Source organism: Pleurodeles waltl, chromosome 2_1 (genome assembly GCF_031143425.1).
Source record: "Pleurodeles waltl isolate 20211129_DDA chromosome 2_1, aPleWal1.hap1.20221129, whole genome shotgun sequence".
Lineage (NCBI taxonomy): Eukaryota > Metazoa > Chordata > Amphibia > Caudata > Salamandridae > Pleurodeles > Pleurodeles waltl.
In genome coordinates this window covers 280,176,175-280,202,225 of record NC_090438.1, presented here as the reverse complement: position 1 = coordinate 280,202,225, position 26,051 = coordinate 280,176,175, and the positions used below count along the sequence as shown (strand labels likewise).

Here is a 26,051-nt window from a genome sequence, read left to right as displayed (position 1 = left end):
GTTTCTCGCATGGTTAATACCCACACACACGTTTGGGTGACGCAAATTCACTTTGTATATCTTCTCTTTTTTCCTTTCCTTTTATATTGGCCATAACTTTTTCACTTTCTTCTCCTCCACGATTGGGTGGTGGCCTACTGATTACTATCGACAACTACCTTCACGTGTAGCCAGTTTGTTGTGTATTATACCTTTTTTCCACATATAGTTGACTATTTGTATATCTTACAGCCTTGACAAAGTCACTTTAGAGACGAAACACGAGTTGGCTGTCCATCTAGACATCTGGAATGAAGATATATATATAACATATGAACTGAATTTCTACTTTTCTTCGAAATAAAAGAAGATAACTTCATATGGACTGACTACATATAGTATACATTTCTTTGAAACACAGAGTACGTGATAATACCATTGGGATCGATCAAAGAGACATTTTTGGACTCTTTGTCTTTCTATCCACAGTGTGCTGGGGATGTTTTGTCTTTGAATTTACTTGGTTCTTTAGTACACCTGCTGCATGTGCTGCTGTTCTTTTCTTTTCTTCATTCCCTACATGGTATTAGTTGGCTCTTACTTACCCCTACCGGCCACGCTACTGTTCACTCAGATTTGCAGTAATTTGCCTTGTGACATTCACCAACACGCACTCAATGCCTATTTGTCCCGCTGTGATTTCTCAAGCAATGAGTTTTTCACTTTTCTCTTTCCCTTGTCCTCGTCTTTTTTTGTTGCTCATCGTTTCTTCCTTTAGGAAACCATCTCTTTTGTAGATGTACCTTGACTTATGTGTGATTATGGGTTTTGGGTTTCCAAGGTCTGCCTTTTTTTGCTTCTTTATTTTGGGGGGATCTCTCTGTTTACTTCATCGTAGGCGCTGCTCTATGGTCCATCCTTCCTGACATTTTTCCCGCCTGCTACTGGCACATTGCTTTAGTAGACAGTGAAGTGTTTCCTATGGACTTTCTGGCGCTCCGGTCTATGCAGAAGTAAGAGGGCGTACTGTTTCTAATTTTCTACATTTCATACACTCATGCCATTATTTGGTTTTAGCTTTTCTGTGATAGTTGTTGCTTGCTTCTTTTATACATTTCGTACATAGATGTTATTAGTTGATTCTTTGATACTCATATATGCTGTTTGATCTTTTGTACTGTTTGTATTCATATTTCATCACTTTTTTGCTTAATGTTTCACACATTACACTTCTTGTCACTTTTCCTGCATCTGACACGTGTTGTTTGAATCCTTTTCTGCATAATGGTGCATTTGTTTTGTAGACAGCTGGATTGGAGGCCAGAGAAGAAGCCTGGTGAAACCAGATTACGGCACGAACGGGTTATTATTATCAGGAACATGTTCCACCCAAGCGACTTTGAGGTGAGAAGCAAAAAAAGTGAATATGTCTAGAGAATAGGATTGTGAAGCAGTTATTATAATCAGATTTGGTGCATTTTACAATAGCCTAATGTATAAATGCATGTGCATTCATAAGGGATATTTTTTTCTTCAAGCTCCATTAAAAATGTGTATTGAGTGCACTTCTCAGTACAGGTTCAGCTGCAAAAGTGTGTTGTGGTCCTTGAGGTAGCGCATATCTAAATTCACAATATTGGGAATCTCTTGCATCTTTGAGCTCGATCACTTTTATTGATATTTTTCCTAAGCAAGCACCAATTGAACTAATCAGGCGTGTATGTGCTCTTTTTATTACTGTTGCCTGAACTAAAACAAATGTTGCATTGGTAAGGGTAAAATCTCTAAAATAAATGCAGAACAAAGACAAGGAATACAAAGTACAATGAAGCAGTGGTAGCAAATAAGTAACAATCGTCTCTGGGGGGGGGGAAAAAAAAGGAAAATGTCTTTACGTATTGCATTTAGAACTTTGACCTGTTAACATTTCAATGCAGCCCTTCCCGACCTCTTCCCGAAATAACTAGTGCTATGTGCTGCTAGAATAGTGCATGAGGGAGGGAAAGGAGGAGAGAGGCTAACTGTCCCCTGCACCTCTGCCCTTCGGCCCTCCACAGATGTTTGACACAGACGCAGCAAGGTGCATAGCCCTGCTTCATAGATTCATGAACATGTACAGTTCATTCCTCCTGCAGGTGTATGGCCACATCTCAAAGATAGATTTTTCAATGCCGATGACTCTTTTTTAGAGAACCTTATAGGATGCTATCAATACGGGTGCTGAGGAAGACCCAGTTAAAAATTATAGTTTTAAGGGTTGAAAGGTCGATTATTTGAAATGTTTTTGTTTATTGCGAAGCTTTAAGTAAAAAATGCTGCATAATGCAGTAAGGTTTTCTATGCCCCGCTACAACTATGGGCTGTGTAGTCAAACCTCTTTTGTCTTGATTTGTACAATTCATGGGCTGTGCACGGCCTTATCACTTTCACTGATCACTTGCACTGCACTATTTTTCACTCTGAACATCGTTTAGACTATGATTTCTCTGGATTATTAAAGCAAAAAAAAAAAAACTAGCAAAAATATCATATTAATGCTGTGCTAAATTATGGTTGACCATAGTCTTTTTCTGACATAAAACCAAATGTGCATGTTGTGGCCTTGAACTAAAGAAGAAGTTAAAGTATAAGCAAGAGTTACATATGCGAAATACATAGAAGTCGACTTTTCAAACCCACCACAAATTATAAGGTTTTTACATATTTCCCCAAAGAAACCATTTTTTAGCTATTTCCTGAAACCGGCCATAGCTACCTGCAGTAATAGGGGAGTAAGACAATAGAAATAGTATCTCCTAGGCCTACGTGGGGCATCCACGCCATAGACTGTACAGAAGAGTATACTCAGAACATACACAGCCATTTTTCACAAGAGGAAGTAGATCTAGACTACACCAAGGCTAATTGATAGAAAGATAGTCAGTGAAATAGCAAGTCAAACCGAGGGTGTATGCTTTACATCCACCCCTTCACTTTATCCAGTCTAAAACATCTCTTTCTTGTTCTGGGAGTGAGGTCTCCTGAATCATGTCAATCAGGAAAACTGGCCCGTCCAGGTTCTCTTTTATAGCATCCCTTCCTCTGTTTTTTGTTTGGCTCTGTTCATTCTGTATGCAGTCTCAGCCTATAACAGTATTGTATCCTGTCCGCTGTTGGGCTTTAGTTTTCCTAGTGTAGCACCACTATATTGCCATGTCTTTCACAGTCTCTCAGCTGATTAGAAACTAATGGAGTAGAAATTATCATGCTTTTCAGACTAAGTCCTGAGTGAGTTTATCCTCAGTTTTTGTAAGATTATTGTGGCCTTCCTCTGGAACGTCCATTCTAATTGGTCATCCTTCCAGCTCTGCACCTGTGATTACTTTATTTCGTTTAGAGCAGCTGTTCTTAACCGTTGGTCTGGGAAACTTTCTGTAAGTGGGAAGGAATTTGAAAGTGGATGATAGCAATTACGTTAATATCGTCAGATTGATTTTTGTCTGCAGTGCAAGTCCATTAAACAAAATATAGGGCCTGATTACAACCTTGGCGGATAGAATACTCCGTCACTAACGTGATGAATATCTGGCCCACCGTTTTACAAGTTCCATAGGATATAATGGAACTTGTAATACTGCGGACGGGATATCCATCACATTTGTGATGGAGTACTTCATCAGCCAAGGGCGTAATCAGGCCCATACTATGACGATGTGTGCACTCAGTTGAACTTTGAAAAGCTTCATTTGTTTTTGTGTGTGTTGGTTTGCGATTCATATCCTCGCAAATGCTTAGGCTGGGGCCCCTGACTTCCATGAGTGACTCACCAGATTCCCATAATGATTGAGTGGGGATCCCGGGATTCCAGTAATGATTAAGTGGCGTTCCACAGAAGACAAATCGTAAATAACCGCTGTGTGTGCATGAATGTGTGCGTGCGTGGTTGTATGCGTGGTTGTATGTGTGTCTGTTGAAGTGAGTGCATGTCTGCATGTCAGTGTGTATGCATGCGAGTATGCATGTTTGGATGGGTGTGAGAATGTGTGCATGAATGCGTGTATGAATGGAGTTGTGAATGTGTTTGTTTGGAGTTGTGAATCCGTGTGTGTATGGATGTTGTTGTGAATGCGTGCATGAATGCATGTATGGATGTTGTGAATGTGTGCATGTATGCGGGGAGGGGGAGATGAACGATGTGGCTAAAGGGGGGAAGATGTGGGAGGATGGGGACGATGTGGTTGAAGGGGGGAGGGTTCGAGGGAAGGGGGATGATGTGGCTGAAGTGGGGTGGAGAAGGGGGGGTCTTGTGCTTGCTGGAGGGGGCAGCCATCTACCGGTGACACGGAAGAAATTCCCTGTCATTGGTAGCCTTTCCGCCATGGATTTCATGGCGGTGCTTCTGCCACGGAAACTTTGGTGGAAACGCAGCTCCTAATACTGCCAGCGGTCTTCTGTAGACCTCCGGGTTGGAGAGGATCATCTCCGGCCCGGCAGTTCCGACCGCCATGGCGGTATGAGTGAAGCTGTTGTGTGTGTCTAAGATTTTGAGGTGGAAGTGGTTGGAGAGGGAGTCGCAGAGGTGTTGTGTATGAGTGGGGTCGATGTTGCTGGCTTTGGGGTTTGGAGAGCTCTTTGATGATGGTAAAGAGTTCCTTGCTGTTGTGTGTGTTACTGTCTATGCCTTCCTCGTAGTATGCCCTTTTGGTGGTGCGTATGAGTTGGTGATTTTTGTGTATGGTGGTTTTGAGGGTGGAGAAGTTGGTGGGTGAGGGTTCCTGTTGCCAAGCTTTCTCTGTTTTGCGGCATTCACGTTTGGAGGCTTGGAGTTCAGTGGTGAACCGGGGGCATGCTTGATGTTGCGGGTGATGATGTTTCTTCTAAGAGGGCCGAGTGAGTCTGCGCAGGTTGTAATCCATTGTGTGAAGTTATGGGCAGCAATGTTGGGGTTGTTGGTGTTGGGGGGGGGGTGGGGGTTTCTGAGCAAGTTGAGCGTTCAGGTGTTCTGTGGGGATCTTGTCCCACATGCGGTAGGGTGTGGTGTGTTGGTGGTGTGTGGGGGGTTTGGAGAAGGAGAAATGGATGCAGTGGTGGTCAGTCCAGTGGAGTTCGATGGTGTGAGTGTAGGTTATGTGGTTGCTCGAGGTGAGTGCAGGTTATGTGGTTGCTCGAGGTGAAGATTGCATCTAGTGTGTGTCTTGCTGAGTGGGTTGGTGATGTGACCAGTTGTTTGAGTCCAAGGTTCGTGAGGTTGTCTAGAAGGGATGTGGAATTGTGGTTGTGGGGGTTCTCCAAGTGAAAGTTAGTCACCAAGGAGGATGTAGTCTGTGGAAGTGAGTCATTGAATGAACACCTTTCTCTCCTATATCCTTCTACATACAAACAAAATTACAAATCCTTCTAAACATCTATATATCTTTTATAATACCTGAAAAATATATAGATTTCCTTAAAGTGTCAAACTGGAATATCATGAGACCGACATAAAGACACAGAGACAAACAAACCAAAAACAATAATAATGACCACTCAACTCCACTCAATTGTACGCACATTCAACCCACAAATACAAATTTTCACATTTCATCAAAATCAATTCAACGAATATAAGACCACATCACATATTTTTTTCTCTTTGTTGTTTGGTCCAAACTTATCACAAACAGTTTAAATACAATCACATTGAAAATATCAATACATTGAATTCTTGTGGATGGCTTTAATCGTAATACATATAGTCCTTAAGCCCGCCACGAAACCCATCTCCAGTGGTCAAATTCATATCCGGCACCCATCCTTGGTGCTCTGTATTTGCAAACTACAAATTTGAATGTCCAGCCACAAATTCAACTGTCTGTGGAAGTGAGGGCTGATGGTGTCAGCCATGGCATCACAGAAGTGCGGGGGGGCGAGGCCCTGGTTGTCTGTAGATGAGGGTTCCTCTGAGGGTGGTGTTGTCGTTTATGTGAATTAGGAAGTGCATGTGTTCTGCGCTGTCTAGGGTGTCGTGAGTGTTGACCTGAATGGTGTTTTTCTGTATATGGCGATGCCACCTCCTGGTTTGTTTAGACGGTTTTCACACTACAGGCATTCACCACCGACAAGATCAGCAATGACTCACCCCCACCCCCAACCTACTACACACCTGGGCCCCTACTAACGTTGAAGAAACTGAAAAAACAATGAATTCCATCCACTCAGGCTCCCCCTCGGTCCCCTGCCCCCACAGCATTTTCAACAAAGCCAGCCCAACCATTGCTCCCAAGCTTCGTGCCGTAATCGACACCGCCACGTTCCAAGACTCCTGGAAGCACGTAGAAGTCACCGCACTCCTGAAAAAGTCCAAAGCAGACCCTGATGACCTCACCAACTACCACCTTCCCCAACAAGGTCGCTGAGAAACTAGTGAACACCCGCCTGTCTCACTTCCTTGAAGAAAGGAACGCACTCGACGCCTCCTAGTCTGGATTCCGCAAGAACCACAGCACTGAGACCGCCGTCATCGCATGTACTGATGACATCAGAACCAGAGTCGACAAGGGCGAGACCGTCGCACTCATCCTCCTGGATCTCTCCGCTGCCTTTGATACTGTCTGCCACCAAATACTCCGAACACGCTCTACAAAGCAGGTATTTGACACAAGGCCCTAGACTGGCTTGCCTCCTTCCTCACCGAAAGAACCCACAAAGTCCGCCTCCCTCCCTTCCATTCCCCAGCCACCAAGATCATCTGCGAAGTTCCCCAAGGGTCTTCCCTCAGCCCCACCTTTTTCAACATTTGCATGGCCCCGCTCGCCAACATCCTTCGGCCACACGGAATCACCATCCTATCCTACGCAGTCACACCCAGCTCATCATCTCCCTCACCGGAAACCCTACCACCGCCAAAACCAACCTCCACGCCGGACTCCTTGACACCGCCAAATGGATGACAGCAAACCACCTCAAGCTAAACTCCAACAAAACCAAAATCATCATCTTCGGCCCCAACAAAACTATATGGGACGACTCCAGATGGCCCACCGCCCTAGGATCCCCCCCAACACCCGCAACCCACGCACCCAACCTCGGCATCATCTTGGATTCTTCCATCTCCATGACCTAGCAAATCATCGCCATCACCTCCTCCTGTTTCAACACCCTCCTCATGCTGCGAAAAACCTTCAAATGGATTCCCATAGAGACCAGAAAGACCGTCACCCATGCACTAATCAGCTGCAGGCTAGACTACGGAAACGCCCTCCACGCCGGCACCACAGTCAAGCTCAGGCGAAAACTCCAGAGGATCCAGAACGCAGCCGCCCGCCTCATTCTGGACCTCCCACCCCATGAACACATCTCCTCTCACCTCAGATCCCTTCACTGGCTTCCGATCGACAAAAGGGTCATCTTCAAAATCCTCATCCACGCGCACATATCCCTTCACAACACTGGACCAACCTACCTCAATGAGAGAGTGAACTTCCACACTCCCACTAGCCACCTCCACTCCGCCGACCTCGCACTCGCCACAGTCCCCCGCATCCAAGGCGCCACCACCGGAGGCAGATCCTTCTCCTACCTCGTCCCCAAAACCGCCACATTCTGACCGCCAGGGTCAAAATTACCCCCTATATCTAACAGACATTGTCTAGGTGTGTAAACTGGAATCCAATATGTTATTGGGTGTGGCATACCCAATATCTGCTGACAAAACAACATTATGTTTAGGAAGACATCATTGCTCTCAGAGCACCTATGCTCTGAGAGTGGTCCAGATATATCTTGTGCGGTTTGACTTGGATCAGGTACGTTCTGTGTAAACATTTGAATTGCACTCTTAACGCTAACCTCACATTGCTTGAAGTTGTTCATCTGAACGCAGACTTCGTTCCACTTTTTATTGTCCTCCCAGTGACTACTAGCATTCCCCATTGTCCTTTTTTCTGTGGTGTGTATATTTCCAACCAGCCTGCCACCAGTAGCCAATGCTGTAAAGGTATCTATCACTCAAGGAGCTTTTTGGAAAACCTGTCCTTATTTCTATGGTCATTTGTGCTGTTTTTGTGCATTTAGTTGTGATCTGACACTAAATAAATCCTGCTTCTCCTCTTGTAATTAATGTACCATTGAACATTCTACTGTTAGCCACCTCTTAGCCATCCTCCCCCCACCACAATGTTTTCTGATCTTTTTGAAAGGTTTCAGTCAATATCTGCTTATCTAGCACGAAGGAAGATCTAATAACTTTGCGCATCTCCCTTTTCTCAGTCCAGCATACTTATTTTATTATGTAGTGATATCCTTGCGGTACATGGATCCCTCCCACCAGTTCATGTTACTAGGATTGGGGTTGTCCCTTCAAGAAGTTTCTTTTCCACTCTGAATCTTTTTCCAATCAGCAGCCTGTATGCTACAACTGCGTTGGCCTAAAGTATAATTTTATGTAGGTAAACCTTGCCCACCTTTCTCCCAGGGAAGCAGTGTTATTTTGAGCTTTAGCTTACTATAGTCCCTTGCCAATACTGTCTGTTTCAGCAACTGGGCTTCTTTAAATAATTGTGTTGGCAGTGGATGCATCACCCCTGTGGGAATTTAGACATCTGGGCAAAAACACAAATTTAGCAAGTGCCACCAGGCGCATTATTGATAACTATGGATTTACTGTTTTTAGCACTTTTGAGAGGCTGAATAAGACCTCTCCAAAAGCCAAAGTTCAATGCAAAAGCATCACACTTAAAATTCTAGCAGTGTCTTGATTTAACTGCAGTTTCTACTGTAGTTCCTGGCATTGTTCATTTCTGAGTGTGGCCCCTTATCTCAGGAATGCTGATCTATTCCAAACTTAATGATGGCTATACAGCGTCTACAGCGATCAGGTCCACCCAGTGCCTGCAATGCTACTGTATGCAACTAGCTTTTACTCAGGGCTAACTTTGTGCCAGTGGTTGCCAGTGAGGGGTCACCGCCATTGATTTTTGTGAACCAGCACTTATTTTTTCGGCATCAAGTATTTATCAACTGCAAGATAAGGAAAACACACAGATAAGAAATACACAGGAAGAGAAAGACAGTAAAACTGTCACACGGGGAGAAAGCAGAAATCTGGAAGAGTGAGATAAAGGGGCAATAAGTGTTGGTAGTGGATTAAAGATGTAAAATGTGGTTTTAAGGCTACCAGCCTTGGTGTTTGGCAAGCCAATGCATAATTGCACCAGCTGTGGGCTTCTGAGCAGAGCTTCGGGCGCCAGCACATTCTTTTTTTTAATCTCCCTTTTTCCACCCACCCTGCACAGCCTAAATGTATGTGCTTCCCATGCAAACACCCCATGGTCTGTATCATACGACTTATCTCCTCCTAACTCGCCACATCTTCACTAACAACATTTCTATTTCTACTTTCCATACATCGCTAACTGGGGGCCTTTGTGATATTGCCCAAATACTCAAAGGCACTTTCTTATCAGCACTGCTCAGACCAATCATACAACCACTGGACAGACTAGCAACAATGAATCATTATAAATTAGGAATATGGTGTTGCTATTGCCTCAAACATTTTTTCTAGGCAAGTGTAAGGAAATGCCTCCTTGGCATGGTTGCCCCCTGACTTTTTGCCTTTGCTGATGCTATGTTTACAATTGAAAGTGTGCTGAGGCCTGCTAACCAGGCCCCAGCACCAGTGTTCTTTCCCTAACCTGTACTTTTGTATCCACAATTGGCAGACCCTGGCATCCAGATAAGTCCCTTGTAACTGGTACTTCTAGTACCAAGGGCCCTGATGCCAAGGAAGGTCTCTAAGGGCTGCAGCATGTCTTATGCCACCCTGGAGACCTCTCACTCAGCACAGACACACTGCTTGCCAGCTTGTGTGTGCTAGTGAGGACAAAACAAGTAAGTCGACATGGCACTCCCCTCAGGGTGCCATGCCAGCCTCTCACTGCCTATGCAGTATAGGTAAGCCACCCCTCTAGCAGGCCTTACAGCCCTAAGGCAGGGTGCACTATACCATAGGTGAGGGTACCAGTGCATGAGCATGGTACCCCTACAGTGTCTAAACAAAACCTTAGACATTGTAAGTGCAGGGTAGCCATAAGAGTATATGGTCTGGGAGTCTGTCAAACACGAACTCCACAGCACCATAATGGCTACACTGAAAACTGGGAAGTTTGGTATCAAACTTCTCAGCACAATAAATGCACACTGATGCCAGTGTACATTTTATTGTAAAATACACCACAGAGGGCACCTTAGAGGTGCCCCCTGAAACTTAACCGACTGTCTGTGTAGGCTGACTAGTTCCAGCAGCCTGCCACACCAGAGACATGTTGCTGGCCCCATGGGGAGAGTGCCTTTGTCACTCTGAGGCCAGTAACAAAGCCTGCACTGGGTGGAGATGCTAACACCTCCCCCAGGCAGGAGCTGTAACACCTGGCGGTGAGCCTCAAAGGCTCACCCCTTTGTCACAGCCCAGCAGGGCACTCCAGCTTAGTGGAGTTGCCCGCCCCCTCCGGCCACGGCCCCCACTTTTGGCGGCAAGGCTGGAGGGAACAAAGAAAGCAACAAGGAGGAGTCACTGGCAAGTCAGGACAGCCCCTAAGGTGTCCTGAGCTGAGGTGACTCTGACTTTTAGAAATCCTCCATCTTGCAGATGGAGGATTCCCCCAATAGGGTTAGGATTGTGACCCCCTCCCCTTGGGAGGAGGCACAAAGAGGGTGTACCCACCCTCAGGGCTAGTAGCCATTGGCTACTAACCCCCCCAGACCTAAACACGCCCTTAAATTTAGTATTTAAGGGCTACCCTGAACCCTAGAAAATCAGATTCCTGCAACTACAAGAAGAAGGACTGCCTAGCTGAAAAACCCCTGCAGAGGAAGACCAGAAGACGACAACTGCCTTGGCTCCAGAAACTCACCGGCCTGTCTCCTGCCTTCCAAAGATCCTGCTCCAGCGACGCCTTCCAAAGGGACCAGCGACCTCGACATCCTCTGAGGACTGCCCCTGCTTCGAAAAGACAAGAAACTCCCGAGGACAGCGGACCTGCTCCAAGAAAAGCTGCAACTTTGTTTCCAGCAGCTTTAAAGAACCCTGCAAGCTCCCCGCAAGAAGCGTGAGACTTGCAACACTGCACCCGGCGACCCCGACTCGGCTGGTGGCGATCCAACACCTCAGGAGGGACCCCAGGACTACTCTAAGACTGTGAGTACAAAAACCTGTCCCCCCTGAGCCCCCACAGCGCCGCCTGCAGAGGGAATCCCGAGGCTTCCCCTGACCGCGACTCTTTGAATCCTAAGTCCCGACACCTGGGAGAGACCCTGCACCCGCAGCCCCCAGGACCTGAAGGACCGGACTTTCACTGGAGGAGTGACCCCCAGGAGTCCCTCTCCCTTGACCAAGTGGAGGTTTCCCCGAGGAACCCCCCCCTTGCCTGCCTGCAGCGCTGAAGAGATCCCTAGATCTCCCATTGACTTCCATTACAAACCCGACGCTTGTTTCTACACTGCACCCGGCCGCCCCCGCGCTGCTGAGGGTGAAATTTCTGTGTGGGCTTGTGTCCCCCCCGGTGCCCTACAAAACCCCCCTGGTCTGCCCTCCGAAGACGCGGGTACTTACCTGCAAGCAGACCGGAACCGGGGCACCCCCTTCTCTCCATTCTAGCCTATGTGTTTTGGGCACCACTTTGAACTCTGCACCTGACCGGCCCTGAGCTGCTGGTGTGGTGACTTTGGGGTTGCTCTGAACCCCCAACGGTGGGCTACCTTGGACCAAGAACTAAGCCCTGTAAGTGTCTTACTTACCTGGTTAACCTAACAAATACTTACCTCCCCTAGGAACTGTGAAAATTGCACTAAGTGTCCACTTTTAAAACAGCTATTTGTGAATAACTTGAAAAGTATACATGCAATTTTGATGATTTGAAGTTCCTAAAGTACTTACCTGCAATACCTTTCGAATGAGATATTACATGTAGAATTTGAACCTGTGGTTCTTAAAATAAACTAAGAAAAGATATTTTTCTATACCAAAACCTATTGGCTGGATTTGTCTCTGAGTGTGTGTACCTCATTTATTGTCTATGTGTATGTACAACAAATGCTGAACACTACTCCTTGGATAAGCCTACTGCTCGACCACACTACCACAAAATAGAGCATTAGTATTATCTCTTTTTACCACTATTTTACCTCTAAGGGGAACCCTTAGACTCTGTGCATGCTATTCCTTACTTTGAAATAGCACATACAGAGCCAATTTCCTACATTGGTGGATCAGCGGTGGGGTACAAGACTTTGCATTTGCTGGACTACTCAGCCAATACCTGATCACACGACAAATTCCAAAATTGTCATTAGAAATTCATTTTTGCAATTTGAAATTTTTCTAAATTCTTAAAAGTCCTGCTAGGGCCTTGTGTGTTAAGTCCCTGTTTAGCATTGTCTTTTAGAGTTTAAAAGTTTGTTAAAAGTTTGAAATTAGATTCTAGAAACAGTTTTAGATTCTTTAAAAAGTCTTCCAACTCTTAGCAAAATAATGTCTGATACAGAGATGAATGTGGTGGAACTCGACACCACACCTTACCTCCATCTTAAGATGAGGGAGCTAAGGTCTCTCTGTAATATCAAAAAAATAACCATTGGCTCCAGACCTACCAAAATTCAGCTCCAGGAGCTGTTGGCAGAGTTTGAAAAAGCCAACCCCTCTGATGATGACATCACAGAGGAAGAAATTAGTGACTTGGAGGCCAATGTCCCTCCTCCAGTCCTAAATAGGGAGAACAGGACCCCTCAAGTCCTGTCTCCAACTGTGTTAGTCAGAAATGGTGAGTCCCTCACAGGAGGGTCCCACATTTCTGAAATCACTGAGGATGCTCTCAGTGAAGATGACCTCCTGTTAGCCAGGATGGCCAGAAGATTGGCTTTAGAGAGACAGCTCCTAGCCATAGAAAGGGAAAGACAAGAGATGGGCCTAGGACCCATCAATGGTGGCAGCAATATAAATAGGGTCAGAGATTCTCCTGACATGTTAAAAATCCCCAAAGGGATTGTGACAAAATATGAAGATGGTGATGACATCACCAAGTGGTTCACAGCTTTTGAGAGGGCTTGTGTAACCAGAAAAGTGAACAGATCTCACTGGGGTGCTCTCCTTTGGGAAATGTTCACTGGAAAGTGTAGGGATAGACTCCTCACACTCTCTGGAAAAGATGCAGAATCTTATGACCTCATGAAGGGTACCCTGATTGAGGGCTTTGGATTCTCCACTGAGGAGTACAGGATTAGGTTCAGGGGGGCTCAAAAATCCTCGAGCCAGACCTGGGTTGACTTTGTTGACTACTCAGTGAAAACACTAGATGGTTGGATTCAAGGCAGTGGTGTAAGTAATTATGATGGGCTGTACAATTTATTTGTAAAAGAACACCTATTGAGTAATTGTTTCAATGATAAACTGCATCAGCATCTGGTAGACCTAGGACCAATTTCTCCCCAAGAATTGGGAAAGAAGGCGGACCATTGGGTCAAGACAAGGGTGTCCAAGACTTCAACAGGGGGTGACCAAAAGAAAGGGGTCACAAAGACTCCCCAGGGGAAGGGTGATGAGACAACCAAAACTAAAAATAGTAAAGAGTCTTCTACAGGCCCCCAAAAACCTGCACAGGAGGGTGGGCCCAGAGCCTCTTCACAAAACAATGGGTACAAGGGTAAAAACTTTGATCCCAAAAAGGCCTGGTGTCATAGCTGTAAACAGCATGGACACCAAACTGGAGACAAGGCCTGTCCCAAGAAAGGTTCCACTCCAAACTCCCATCCAGGTAACACTGGTATGGCTAGTCTCCAAGTGGGATCAACAGTGTGCCCAGAGCAAATCAGGGTCCACACTGAAGCTACTCTAGTTTCTGAGGGTGGGGTGGATTTAGCCACACTAGCTGTCTGGCCGCCTAACATGCAAAAATACAGACAGCAACTCTTAATTAATGGGACTAGAATAGAGGGCCTGAGGGATACAGGTGCCAGTGTCACCATGGTGACAGAGAAACTGGTTTCCCCTGGCCAATACCTGACTGGAAAAACTTACACAGTCACCAACGCTGACAATCAGAGAAAAGTACATCCCATGGCAATGGTTACTTTAGAATGGGGAGGGGTCAATGGCCTGAAACAGGTGGTGGTCTCCTCAAATATCCCAGTGGACTGTCTGCTTGGAAATGACCTGGAGTCCTCAGCATGGGCTGAGGTAGAACTAAAAACCCATGCAGCAATGCTGGGTATCCCTGAACTGGTGTGTGTGAAAACAAGAGCACAATGCAAGGCACAGGGTGAACAAGTAGAGCTGGAGTCTGGAAGAATGGCCCAGCCTACCAAGAGAACAGGAAAGTCAGTTGGGAAACCAACTGCAACACAGCAAAACAAAGGGAACCTCTCTTCCCAGGAAGAAGTTCTGCCCTCTGAGGGAACTGAGCCTTTGGAGCTTGAACCTTATCAGGTTGAGCTCTTAGGCCCAGGGGGACCCTCAAGGGAGGAGCTGTGTAAGGGACAAGAAACCTGTCCCTCTCTTGAAGGCCTTAGGCAGCAAGCTGCTGAAGAGTCCAAAGGCAAGAAAAATGGAACACATAGGGTCTATTGGGAAGATGGACTCCTGTACACTGAGGCCAGAGACCCCAAACCTGGTGCCACTAGGAGAGTGGTAGTGCCTCAGCTGTTCAGGAAGTTCATCCTAACATTGGCCCATGACATTCCCCTTGCTGGACATTTGGGACAAACCAAGACGTGGGAGAGGTTAGTCAACCACTTCTACTGGCCCAATATGTCCAACATGGTTAAGGAGTTTTGCCTCTCCTGCCCCACCTGTCAAGCCAGTGGTAAGACAGGTGGGCATCCAAAGGCCCCCCTCATTCCACTTCCAGTGGTGGGGGTTCCCTTTGAAAGAGTGGGTGTGGACATAGTTGGTCCACTAGAGCCTCCCACAGCCTCAGGAAATATGTATATCCTGGTAGTAGTGGATCATGCTACCAGGTATCCTGAAGCTATTCCCCTTAGGTCGACTACTGCCCCTGCAGTAGCCAAGGCCCTCATTGGTATCTTTACCAGAGTGGGTTTCCCTAAGGAGGTGGTGTCTGACAGAGGTACCAACTTCATGTCAGCATACCTAAAGCACATGTGGAATGAGTGTGGAGTGACTTATAAATTCACTACACCATACCATCCACAAACTAATGGCTTGGTTGAGAGATTCAACAAGACATTAAAAGGCATGATCATGGGGCTCCCAGAAAAACTCAAAAGGAGATGGGATGTCCTCTTGCCATGTCTGCTTTTCGCTTACAGAGAGGTGCCACAGAAGGGAGTAGGATTCTCACCCTTTGAACTTCTGTTTGGTCATCCTGTAAGGGGACCACTTGCCCTTGTTAAAGAAGGCTGGGAGAGACCTCTCCATGAGCCTAAACAGGACATAGTGGACTATGTACTTGGCCTTCGCTCTAGAATGGCAGAGTACATGGAAAAGGCAACCAAAAACCTTGAGGCCAGCCAACAGCTCCAGAAGTTTTGGTATGACCAAAAGGCTGCACTGGTTGAGTTCCAACCAGGGCAGAAAGTCTGGGTTCTGGAGCCTGTGGCTCCCAGGGCACTCCAGGACAAATGGAGTGGGCCTTACCCAGTGCTAGAAAGGAAGAGTCAGGTCACCTACCTGGTGGACCTGGGCACAAGCAGGAGCCCCAAGAGGGTGATCCATGTGAACCGCCTTAAGCTCTTCCATGACAGGGCTGATGTGAATCTGTTGATGGTAACAGATGAGGATCAGGAGGCAGAGAGTGAACCTCTCCCTGATCTTCTGTCATCAGACCCAAAAGATGGCACAGTAGATGGAGTGATCTACTCAGACACCCTCTCTGGTCAACAGCAAGCTGATTGTAGGAGAGTCCTACAACAGTTTCCTGAACTCTTCTCCTTAACCCCTGGTCAGACACACCTGTGTACCCATGATGTGGACACAGGAGACAGCATGCCTGTCAAAAACAAAATCTTTAGACAGTCTGACCATGTTAAGGAAAGCATCAAGGTGGAAGTCCACAAGATGCTGGAATTGGGAGTAATTGAGCGCTCTGACAGCCCCTGGGCTAGCCCAGTGGTCTTAGTCCCCAAACCTCACACCAAGGATGGAAAGAAAGAGATGAGGTTTTGTGTGGACTACAGAGGGCTCAATTCTGTCACCAAGACAGATGCTCATCCAATTCCAAGAGCTGATGAGCTCATAGACAAATTAGGTGCTGCCAAATTCTTAAGTACCTTTGACTTGACAGCAGGGTACTGGCAAATAAAAATGGCACCTGGAGCAAAAGAGAAAACAGCATTCTCCACACCTGATGGGCATTATCAGTTTACTGTTATGCCCTTTGGTTTAAAGAATGCCCCTGCCACCTTCCAAAGGTTGGTGAATCAAGTCCTTGCTGGCTTGGAGTCCTTTAGCACAGCTTATCTTGATGATATTGCTGTCTTTAGCTCCACCTGGCAGGATCACCTGGTCCACCTGAAGAAGGTTTTGAAGGCTCTGCAATCTGCAGGCCTCTCTATCAAGGCATCCAAATGCCAGATAGGGCAGGGAACTGTGGTTTACTTGGGCCACCTTGTAGGTGGAGGCCAAGTTCAGCCACTCCAACCCAAGATCCAGACTATTCTGGACTGGGTAGCTCCAAAAACCCAGACTCAAGTCAGGGCATTCCTTGGCTTGACTGGGTATTACAGGAGGTTTGTGAAGGGATATGGATCCATTGTGACAGCCCTCACTGAACACACCTCCTAGAAAATGCCCAAGAAAGTGAACTGGACTGTGGAATGCCAACAGGCCTTTGACACCCTGAAACAAGCAATGTGCTCAGCACCAGTTCTAAAAGCTCCAGATTATTCTAAGCAGTTCATTGTGCAGACTGATGCCTCTGAACATGGGATAGGGGCAGTTTTGTCCCAAACAAATGATGATGGCCTTGACCAGCCTGTTGCTTTCATTAGCAGGAGGTTACTCCCCAGGGAGCAGCGTTGGAGTGCCATTGAGAGGGAGGCCTTTGCTGTGGTTTGGTCCCTGAAGAAGCTGAGACCATACCTCTTTGGGACTCACTTCCTAGTTCAAACTGACCACAGACCTCTCAAATGGCTGATGCAAATGAAAGGTGAAAATCCTAAACTGTTGAGGTGGTCCATCTCCCTACAGGGAATGGACTTTATAGTGGAACACAGACCTGGGACTGCCCATGCCAATGCAGATGGCCTTTCCAGGTTCTTCCACTTAGAAAATGAAGACTCTCTTGGGAAAGGTTAGTCTCATCCTCTTTCGTTTGGGGGGGGGTTGTGTAAGGAAATGCCTCCTTGGCATGGTTGCCCCCTGACTTTTTGCCTTTGCTGATGCTATGTTTACAATTGAAAGTGTGCTGAGGCCTGCTAACCAGGCCCCAGCACCAGTGTTCTTTCCCTAACCTGTACTTTTGTATCCACAATTGGCAGACCCTGGCATCCAGATAAGTCCCTTGTAACTGGTACTTCTAGTACCAAGGGCCCTGATGCCAAGGAAGGTCTCTAAGGGCTGCAGCATGTCTTATGCCACCCTGGAGACCTCTCACTCAGCACAGACACACTGCTTGCCAGCTTGTGTGTGCTAGTGAGGACAAAACGAGTAAGTCGACATGGCACTCCCCTCAGGGTGCCATGCCAGCCTCTCACTGCCTATGCAGTATAGGTAAGCCACCCCTCTAGCAGGCCTTACAGCCCTAAGGCAGGGTGCACTATACCATAGGTGAGGGTACCAGTGCATGAGCATGGTACCCCTACAGTGTCTAAACAAAACCTTAGACATTGTAAGTGCAGGGTAGCCATAAGAGTATATGGTCTGGGAGTCTGTCAAACACGAACTCCACAGCACCATAATGGCTACACTGAAAACTGGGAAGTTTGGTATCAAACTTCTCAGCACAATAAATGCACACTGATGCCAGTGTACATTTTATTGTAAAATACACCACAGAGGGCACTTTAGAGGTGCCCCCTGAAACTTAACCGACTGTCTGTGTAGGCTGACTAGTTCCAGCAGCCTGCCACACCAGAGACATGTTGCTGGCCCCATGGGGAGAGTGCCTTTGTCACTCTGAGGCCAGTAACAAAGCCTGCACTGGGTGGAGATGCTAACACCTCCCCCAGGCAGGAGCTGTAACACCTGGCGGTGAGCCTCAAAGGCTCACCCCTTTGTCACAGCCCAGCAGGGCACTCCAGCTTAGTGGAGTTGCCCGCCCCCTCCGGCCACGGCCCCCACTTTTGGCGGCAAGGCTGGAGGGAACAAAGAAAGCAACAAGGAGGAGTCACTGGCCAGTCAGGACAGCCCCTAAGGTGTCCTGAGCTGAGGTGACTCTGACTTTTAGAAATCCTCCATCTTGCAGATGGAGGATTCCCCCAATAGGGTTAGGATTGTGACCCCCTCCCCTTGGGAGGAGGCACAAAGAGGGTGTACCCACCCTCAGGGCTAGTAGCCATTGGCTACTAACCCCCCAGACCTAAACACGCCCTTAAATTTAGTATTTAAGGGCTACCCTGAACCCTAGAAAATCAGATTCCTGCAACTACAAGAAGAAGGACTGCCTAGCTGAAAAACCCCTGCAGAGGAAGACCAGAAGACGACAACTGCCTTGGCTCCAGAAACTCACCGGCCTGTCTCCTGCCTTCCAAAGATCCTGCTCCAGCGACGCCTTCCAAAGGGACCAGCGACCTCGACATCCTCTGAGGACTGCCCCTGCTTCGAAAAGACAAGAAACTCCCGAGGACAGCGGACCTGCTCCAAGAAAAGCTGCAACTTTGTTTCCAGCAGCTTTAAAGAACCCTGCAAGCTCCCCGCAAGAAGCGTGAGACTTGCAACACTGCACCCGGCGACCCCGACTCGGCTGGTGGCGATCCAACACCTCAGGAGGGACCCCAGGACTACTCTAAGACTGTGAGTACAAAAACCTGTCCCCCCTGAGCCCCCACAGCGCCGCCTGCAGAGGGAATCCCGAGGCTTCCCCTGACCGCGACTCTTTGAATCCTAAGTCCCGACACCTGGGAGAGACCCTGCACCCGCAGCCCCCAGGACCTGAAGGACCGGACTTTCACTGGAGGAGTGACCCCCAGGAGTCCCTCTCCCTTGACCAAGTGGAGGTTTCCCCGAGGAACCCCCCCCTTGCCTGCCTGCAGCGCTGAAGAGATCCCTAGATCTCCCATTGACTTCCATTACAAACCCGACGCTTGTTTCTACACTGCACCCGGCCACCCCCGCGCTGCTGAGGGTGAAATTTCTGTGTGGGCTTGTGTCCCCCCCGGTGCCCTACAAAACCCCCCTGGTCTGCCCTCCGAAGACGCGGATACTTACCTGCAAGCAGACCGGAACCGGGGCACCCCCTTCTCTCCATTCTAGCCTATGTGTTTTGGGCACCACTTTGAACTCTGCACCTGACCGGCCCTGAGCTGCTGGTGTGGTGACTTTGGGGTTGCTCTGAACCCCCAACGGTGGGCTACCTTGGACCAAGAACTAAGCCCTGTAAGTGTCTTACTTACCTGGTTAACCTAACAAATACTTACCTCCCCTAGGAACTGTGAAAATTGCACTGTGTCCACTTTTAAAACAGCTATTTGTGAATAACTTGAAAAGTATACATGCAATTTTGATGATTTGAAGTTCCTAAAGTACTTACCTGCAATACCTTTCGAATGAGATATTACATGTAGAATTTGAACCTGTGGTTCTTAAAATAAACTAAGAAAATATATTTTTCTATACCAAAACCTATTGGCTGGATTTGTCTCTGAGTGTGTGTACCTCATTTATTGTCTATGTGTATGTACAACAAATGCTTAACACTACTCCTTGGATAAGCCTACTGCTCGACCACACTACCACAAAATAGAGCATTAGTATTATCTCTTTTTACCACTATTTTACCTCTAAGGGGAACCCTTGGACTCTGTGCATGCTATTCCTTACTTTGAAATAGCACATACAGAGCCAATTTCCTACATTGGTGGATCAGCGGTGGGGTACAAGACTTTGCATTTGCTGGACTACTCAGCCAATACCTGATCACACGACAAATTCCAAAATTGTCATTAGAAATTCATTTTTGCAATTTGAAATTTTTCTAAATTCTTAAAAGTCCTGCTAGGGCCTTGTGTATTAAGTCCCTGTTTAGCATTGTCTTTTAGAGTTTAAAAGTTTGTTAAAAGTTTGAAATTAGATTCTAGAAACAGTTTTAGATTCTTTAAAAAGTCTTCCAACTCTTAGCAAAATAATGTCTGATACAGAGATGAATGTGGTGGAACTCGACACCACACCTTACCTCCATCTTAAGATGAGGGAGCTAAGGTCTCTCTGTAATATCAAAAAAATAACCATTGGCTCCAGACCTACCAAAATTCAGCTCCAGGAGCTGTTGGCAGAGTTTGAAAAAGCCAACCCCTCTGATGATGACATCACAGAGGAAGAAATTAGTGACTTGGAGGCCAATGTCCCTCCTCCAGTCCTAAATAGGGAGAACAGGACCCCTCAAGTCCTGTCTCCAACTGTGTTAGTCAGAAATGGTGAGTCCCTCACAGGAGGGTCCCACATTTCTGAAATCACTGAGGATGCTCTCAGTGAAGATGACCTCCTGTTAGCCAGGATGGCCAGAAGATTGGCTTTAGAGAGACAGCTCCTAGCCATAGAAAGGGAAAGACAAGAGATGGGCCTAGGACCCATCAATGGTGGCAGCAATATAAATAGGGTCAGAGATTCTCCTGACATGTTAAAAATCCCCAAAGGGATTGTGACAAAATATGAAGATGGTGATGACATCACCAAGTGGTTCACAGCTTTTGAGAGGGCTTGTGTAACCAGAAAAGTGAACAGATCTCACTGGGGTGCTCTCCTTTGGGAAATGTTCACTGGAAAGTGTAGGGATAGACTCCTCACACTCTCTGGAAAAGATGCAGAATCTTATGACCTCATGAAGGGTACCCTGATTGAGGGCTTTGGATTCTCCACTGAGGAGTACAGGATTAGGTTCAGGGGGGCTCAAAAATCCTCGAGCCAGACCTGGGTTGACTTTGTTGACTACTCAGTGAAAACACTAGATGGTTGGATTCAAGGCAGTGGTGTAAGTAATTATGATGGGCTGTACAATTTATTTGTAAAAGAACACCTATTGAGTAATTGTTTCAATGATAAACTGCATCAGCATCTGGTAGACCTAGGACCAATTTCTCCCCAAGAATTGGGAAAGAAGGCGGACCATTGGGTCAAGACAAGGGTGTCCAAGACTTCAACAGGGGGTGACCAAAAGAAAGGGGTCACAAAGACTCCCCAGGGGAAGGGTGATGAGACAACCAAAACTAAAAATAGTAAAGAGTCTTCTACAGGCCCCCAAAAACCTGCACAGGAGGGTGGGCCCAGAGCCTCTTCACAAAACAATGGGTACAAGGGTAAAAACTTTGATCCCAAAAAAGGCCTGGTGTCATAGCTGTTGTAAGGAAATGCCTCCTTGGCATGGTTGCCCCCTGACTTTTTGCCTTTGCTGATGCTATGTTTACAATTGAAAGTGTGCTGAGGCCTGCTAACCAGGCCCCAGCACCAGTGTTCTTTCCCTAACCTGTACTTTTGTATCCACAATTGGCAGACCCTGGCATCCAGATAAGTCCCTTGTAACTGGTACTTCTAGTACCAAGGGCCCTGATGCCAAGGAAGGTCTCTAAGGGCTGCAGCATGTCTTATGCCACCCTGGAGACCTCTCACTCAGCACAGACACACTGCTTGCCAGCTTGTGTGTGCTAGTGAGGACAAAACGAGTAAGTCGACATGGCACTCCCCTCAGGGTGCCATGCCAGCCTCTCACTGCCTATGCAGTATAGGTAAGACACCCCTCTAGCAGGCCTTACAGCCCTAAGGCAGGGTGCACTATACCATAGGTGAGGGTACCAGTGCATGAGTATGGTGCCCCTACAGTGTCTAAACAAAACCTTAGACATTGTAAGTGCAGGGTAGCCATAAGAGTATATGGTATGGGAGTCTGTCAAACACGAACTCCACAGCACCATAATGGCTACACTGAAAACTGGGAAGTTTGGTATCAAACTTCTCAGCACAATAAATGCACACTGATGCCAGTGTACATTTTATTGCAAAATACACCCCAGAGGGCACCTTAGAGGTGCCCCCTGAAACTTAACCGACTGTCTGTGTAGGCTGACTAGTTCCAGCAGCCTGCCACACTAGAGACATGTTGCTGGCCCCATGGGGAGAGTGCCTTTGTCACTCTGAGGCCAGTAACAAAGCCTGCACTGGGTGGAGATGCTAACACCTCCCCCAGGCAGGAGCTGTAACACCTGGCGGTGAGCCTCAAAGGCTCACCCCTTTGTCACAGCCCAGCAGGGCACTCCAGCTTAGTGGAGTTGCCCGCCCCCTCCGGCCACGGCCCCCACTTTTGGCGGCAAGGCTGGAGGGAACAAAGAAAGCAACAAGGAGGAGTCACTGGCCAGTCAGGACAGCCCCTAAGGTGTCCTGAGCTGAAGTGACTCTAACTTTTAGAAATCCTCCATCTTGCAGATGGAGGATTCCCCCAATAGGGTTAGGATTGTGACCCCCTCCCCTTGGGAGGAGGCACAAAGAGGGTGTACCCACCCTCAGGGCTAGTAGCCATTGGCTACTAACCCCCCAGACCTAAACACGCCCTTAAATTTAGTATTTAAGGGCTACCCTGAACCCTAGAAAATTAGATTCCTGCAACTACAAGAAGAAGGACTGCCCAGCTGAAAACCCCTGCAGCGGAAGACCAGAAGACGACAACTGCCTTGGCTCCAGAAACTCACCGGCCTGTCTCCTGCCTTCCAAAGATCCTGCTCCAGCGACGCCTTCCAAAGGGACCAGCGACCTCGACATCCTCTGAGGACTGCCCCTGCTTCGAAAAGACAAGAAACTCCTGAGGACAGCGGACCTGCTCCAAGAAAGGCTGCAACTTTGTTTCCAGCAGCTTTGAAAGAACCCTGCAAGCTCCCCGCAAGAAGCGTGAGACTTGCAACACTGCACCCGGCGACCCCGACTCGGCTGGTGGCGATCCAACACCTCAGGAGGGACCCCAGGACTACTCTGATACTGTGAGTACCAAAACCTGTCCCCCCTGAGCCCCCACAGCGCCGCCTGCAGAGGGAATCCCGAGGCTTCCCCTGACCGCGACTCTTTGAACCTAAAGTCCCGACGCCTGGGAGAGACCCTGCACCCGCAGCCCCCAGGACCTGAAGGACCGGACTTTCACTGGAGAAGTGACCCCCAGGAGTCCCTCTCCCTTGCCCAAGTGGAGGTTTCCCCGAGGAATCCCCCCCTTGCCTGCCTGCAGCGCTGAAGAGATCCCGAGATCTCTCATAGACTAACATTGCGAACCCGACGCCTGTTTCTACACTGCACCCGGCCGCCCCCGCGCTGCTGAGGGTGAAATTTCTGTGTGGGCTTGTGTCCCCCCCCGGTGCCCTACAAAACCCCCCTGGTCTGCCCTCCGAAGACGCGGGTACTTACCTGCAAGCAGACCGGAACCGGGGCACCCCCTTCTCTCCATTGAAGCCTATGCGTTTTGGGCACCACTTTGAACTCTGCACCTGACCGGCCCTGAGCTGCTGGTGTGGTGACTTTGGGGTTGCTCTGAACCCCCAACGGTGGGCTACCTTGGACCAAGAACTGAACCCTGTAAGTGTCTTACTTACCTGGTAAAACTAACAAAAACTTACCTCCCCCAGGAACTGTGAACATTGCACTAAGTGTCCACTTTTAAAACAGCTATTTGTCAATAACTTGTAAAGTATACATGCAATTTTTATGATTTGAAGTTCCTAAAGTACTTACCTGCAATACCTTTCGAATGAGATATTACATGTAGAATTTGAACCTGTGGTTCTTAAAATAAACTAAGAAAAGATATTTTTCTATAACAAAACCTATTGGCTGGATTTGTCTCTGAGTGTGTGTACCTCATTTATTGTCTATGTGTATGTACAACAAATGCTTAACACTACTCCTTGGATAAGCCTACTGCTCGACCACACTACCACAAAATAGAGCATTAGTATTATCTATTTTTACCACTATTTTACCTCTAAGGGGAACCCTTGGACTCTGTGCATGCTATTCCTTACTTTGAAATAGCACATACAGAGCCAACTTCCTACAGCTGTAAACAGCATGGACACCAAACTGGAGACAAGGCCTGTCCCAAGAAAGGTTCCACTCCAAACTCCCATCCAGGTAACACTGGTATGGCTAGTCTCCAAGTGGGATCAACAGTGTGCCCAGAGCAAATCAGGGTCCACACTGAAGCTACTCTAGTTTCTGAGGGTGGGGTGGATTTAGCCACACTAGCTGTCTGGCCGCTTAACATGCAAAAATACAGACAGCAACTCTTAATTAATGGGACTAGAATAGAGGGCCTGAGGGATACAGGTGCCAGTGTCACCATGGTGACAGAGAAACTGGTTTCCCCTGGCCAATACCTGACTGGAAAAACTTACACAGTCACCAACGCTGACAATCAGAGAAAAGTACATCCCATGGCAATGGTTACTTTAGAATGGGGAGGGGTCAATGGCCTGAAACAGGTGGTGGTCTCCTCAAATATCCCAGTGGACTGTCTGCTTGGAAATGACCTGGAGTCCTCAGCATGGGCTGAGGTAGAACTAAAAACCCATGCAGCAATGCTGGGTATCCCTGAACTGGTGTGTGTGAAAACAAGAGCACAATGCAAGGCACAGGGTGAACAAGTAGAGCTGGAGTCTGGAAGAATGGCCCAGCCTACCAAGAGAACAGGAAAGTCAGTTGGGAAACCAACTGCAACACAGCAAAAAAAAGGGAACCTCTCTTCCCAGGAAGAAGTTCTGCCCTCTGAGGGAACTGAGCCTTTGGAGCTTGAACCTTATCAGGTTGAGCTCTTAGGCCCAGGGGGACCCTCAAGGGAGGAGCTGTGTAAGGGACAAGAAACCTGTCCCTCTCTTGAAGGCCTTAGGCAGCAAGCTGCTGAAGAGTCCAAAGGCAAGAAAAATGGAACACATAGGGTCTATTGGGAAGATGGACTCCTGTACACTGAGGCCAGAGACCCCAAACCTGGTGCCACTAGGAGAGTGGTAGTGCCTCAGCTGTTCAGGAAGTTCATCCTAACATTGGCCCATGACATTCCCCTTGCTGGACATTTGGGACAAACCAAGACGTGGGAGAGGTTAGTCAACCACTTCTACTGGCCCAATATGTCCAACATGGTTAAGGAGTTTTGCCTCTCCTGCCCCACCTGTCAAGCCAGTGGTAAGACAGGTGGGCATCCAAAGGCCCCCCTCATTCCACTTCCAGTGGTGGGGGTTCCCTTTGAAAGAGTGGGTGTGGACATAGTTGGTCCACTAGAGCCTCCCACAGCCTCAGGAAATATGTATATCCTGGTAGTAGTGGATCATGCTACCAGGTATCCTGAAGCTATTCCCCTTAGGTCGACTACTGCCCCTGCAGTAGCCAAGGCCCTCATTGGTATCTTTACCAGAGTGGGTTTCCCTAAGGAGGTGGTGTCTGACAGAGGTACCAACTTCATGTCAGCATACCTAAAGCACATGTGGAATGAGTGTGGAGTGACTTATAAATTCACTACACCATACCATCCACAAACTAATGGCTTGGTTGAGAGATTCAACAAGACATTAAAAGGCATGATCATGGGGCTCCCAGAAAAACTCAAAAGGAGATGGGATGTCCTCTTGCCATGTCTGCTTTTCGCTTACAGAGAGGTGCCACAGAAGGGAGTAGGATTCTCACCCTTTGAACTTCTGTTTGGTCATCCTGTAAGGGGACCACTTGCCCTTGTTAAAGAAGGCTGGGAGAGACCTCTCCATGAGCCTAAACAGGACATAGTGGACTATGTACTTGGCCTTCGCTCTAGAATGGCAGAGTACATGGAAAAGGCAACCAAAAACCTTGAGGCCAGCCAACAGCTCCAGAAGTTTTGGTATGACCAAAAGGCTGCACTGGTTGAGTTCCAACCAGGGCAGAAAGTCTGGGTTCTGGAGCCTGTGGCTCCCAGGGCACTCCAGGACAAATGGAGTGGCCCTTACCCAGT

General features: G+C 47.6%; 1 protein-coding gene across 1 annotated transcript in view; it reads left to right on the top strand.

The window, feature by feature from the left end:
* HTATSF1 (HIV-1 Tat specific factor 1) overlaps nucleotides 1–26,051 on the top strand; it is a 230,997-nt gene that overhangs the window by 113,353 nt on the left and 91,593 nt on the right. The window contains exon 6 of the mRNA XM_069212458.1: nucleotides 1,284–1,383. Coding sequence (XP_069068559.1) covers nucleotides 1,284–1,383 — 100 coding nt within the window. The remainder of the gene's footprint in view (nucleotides 1–1,283; nucleotides 1,384–26,051) is intronic.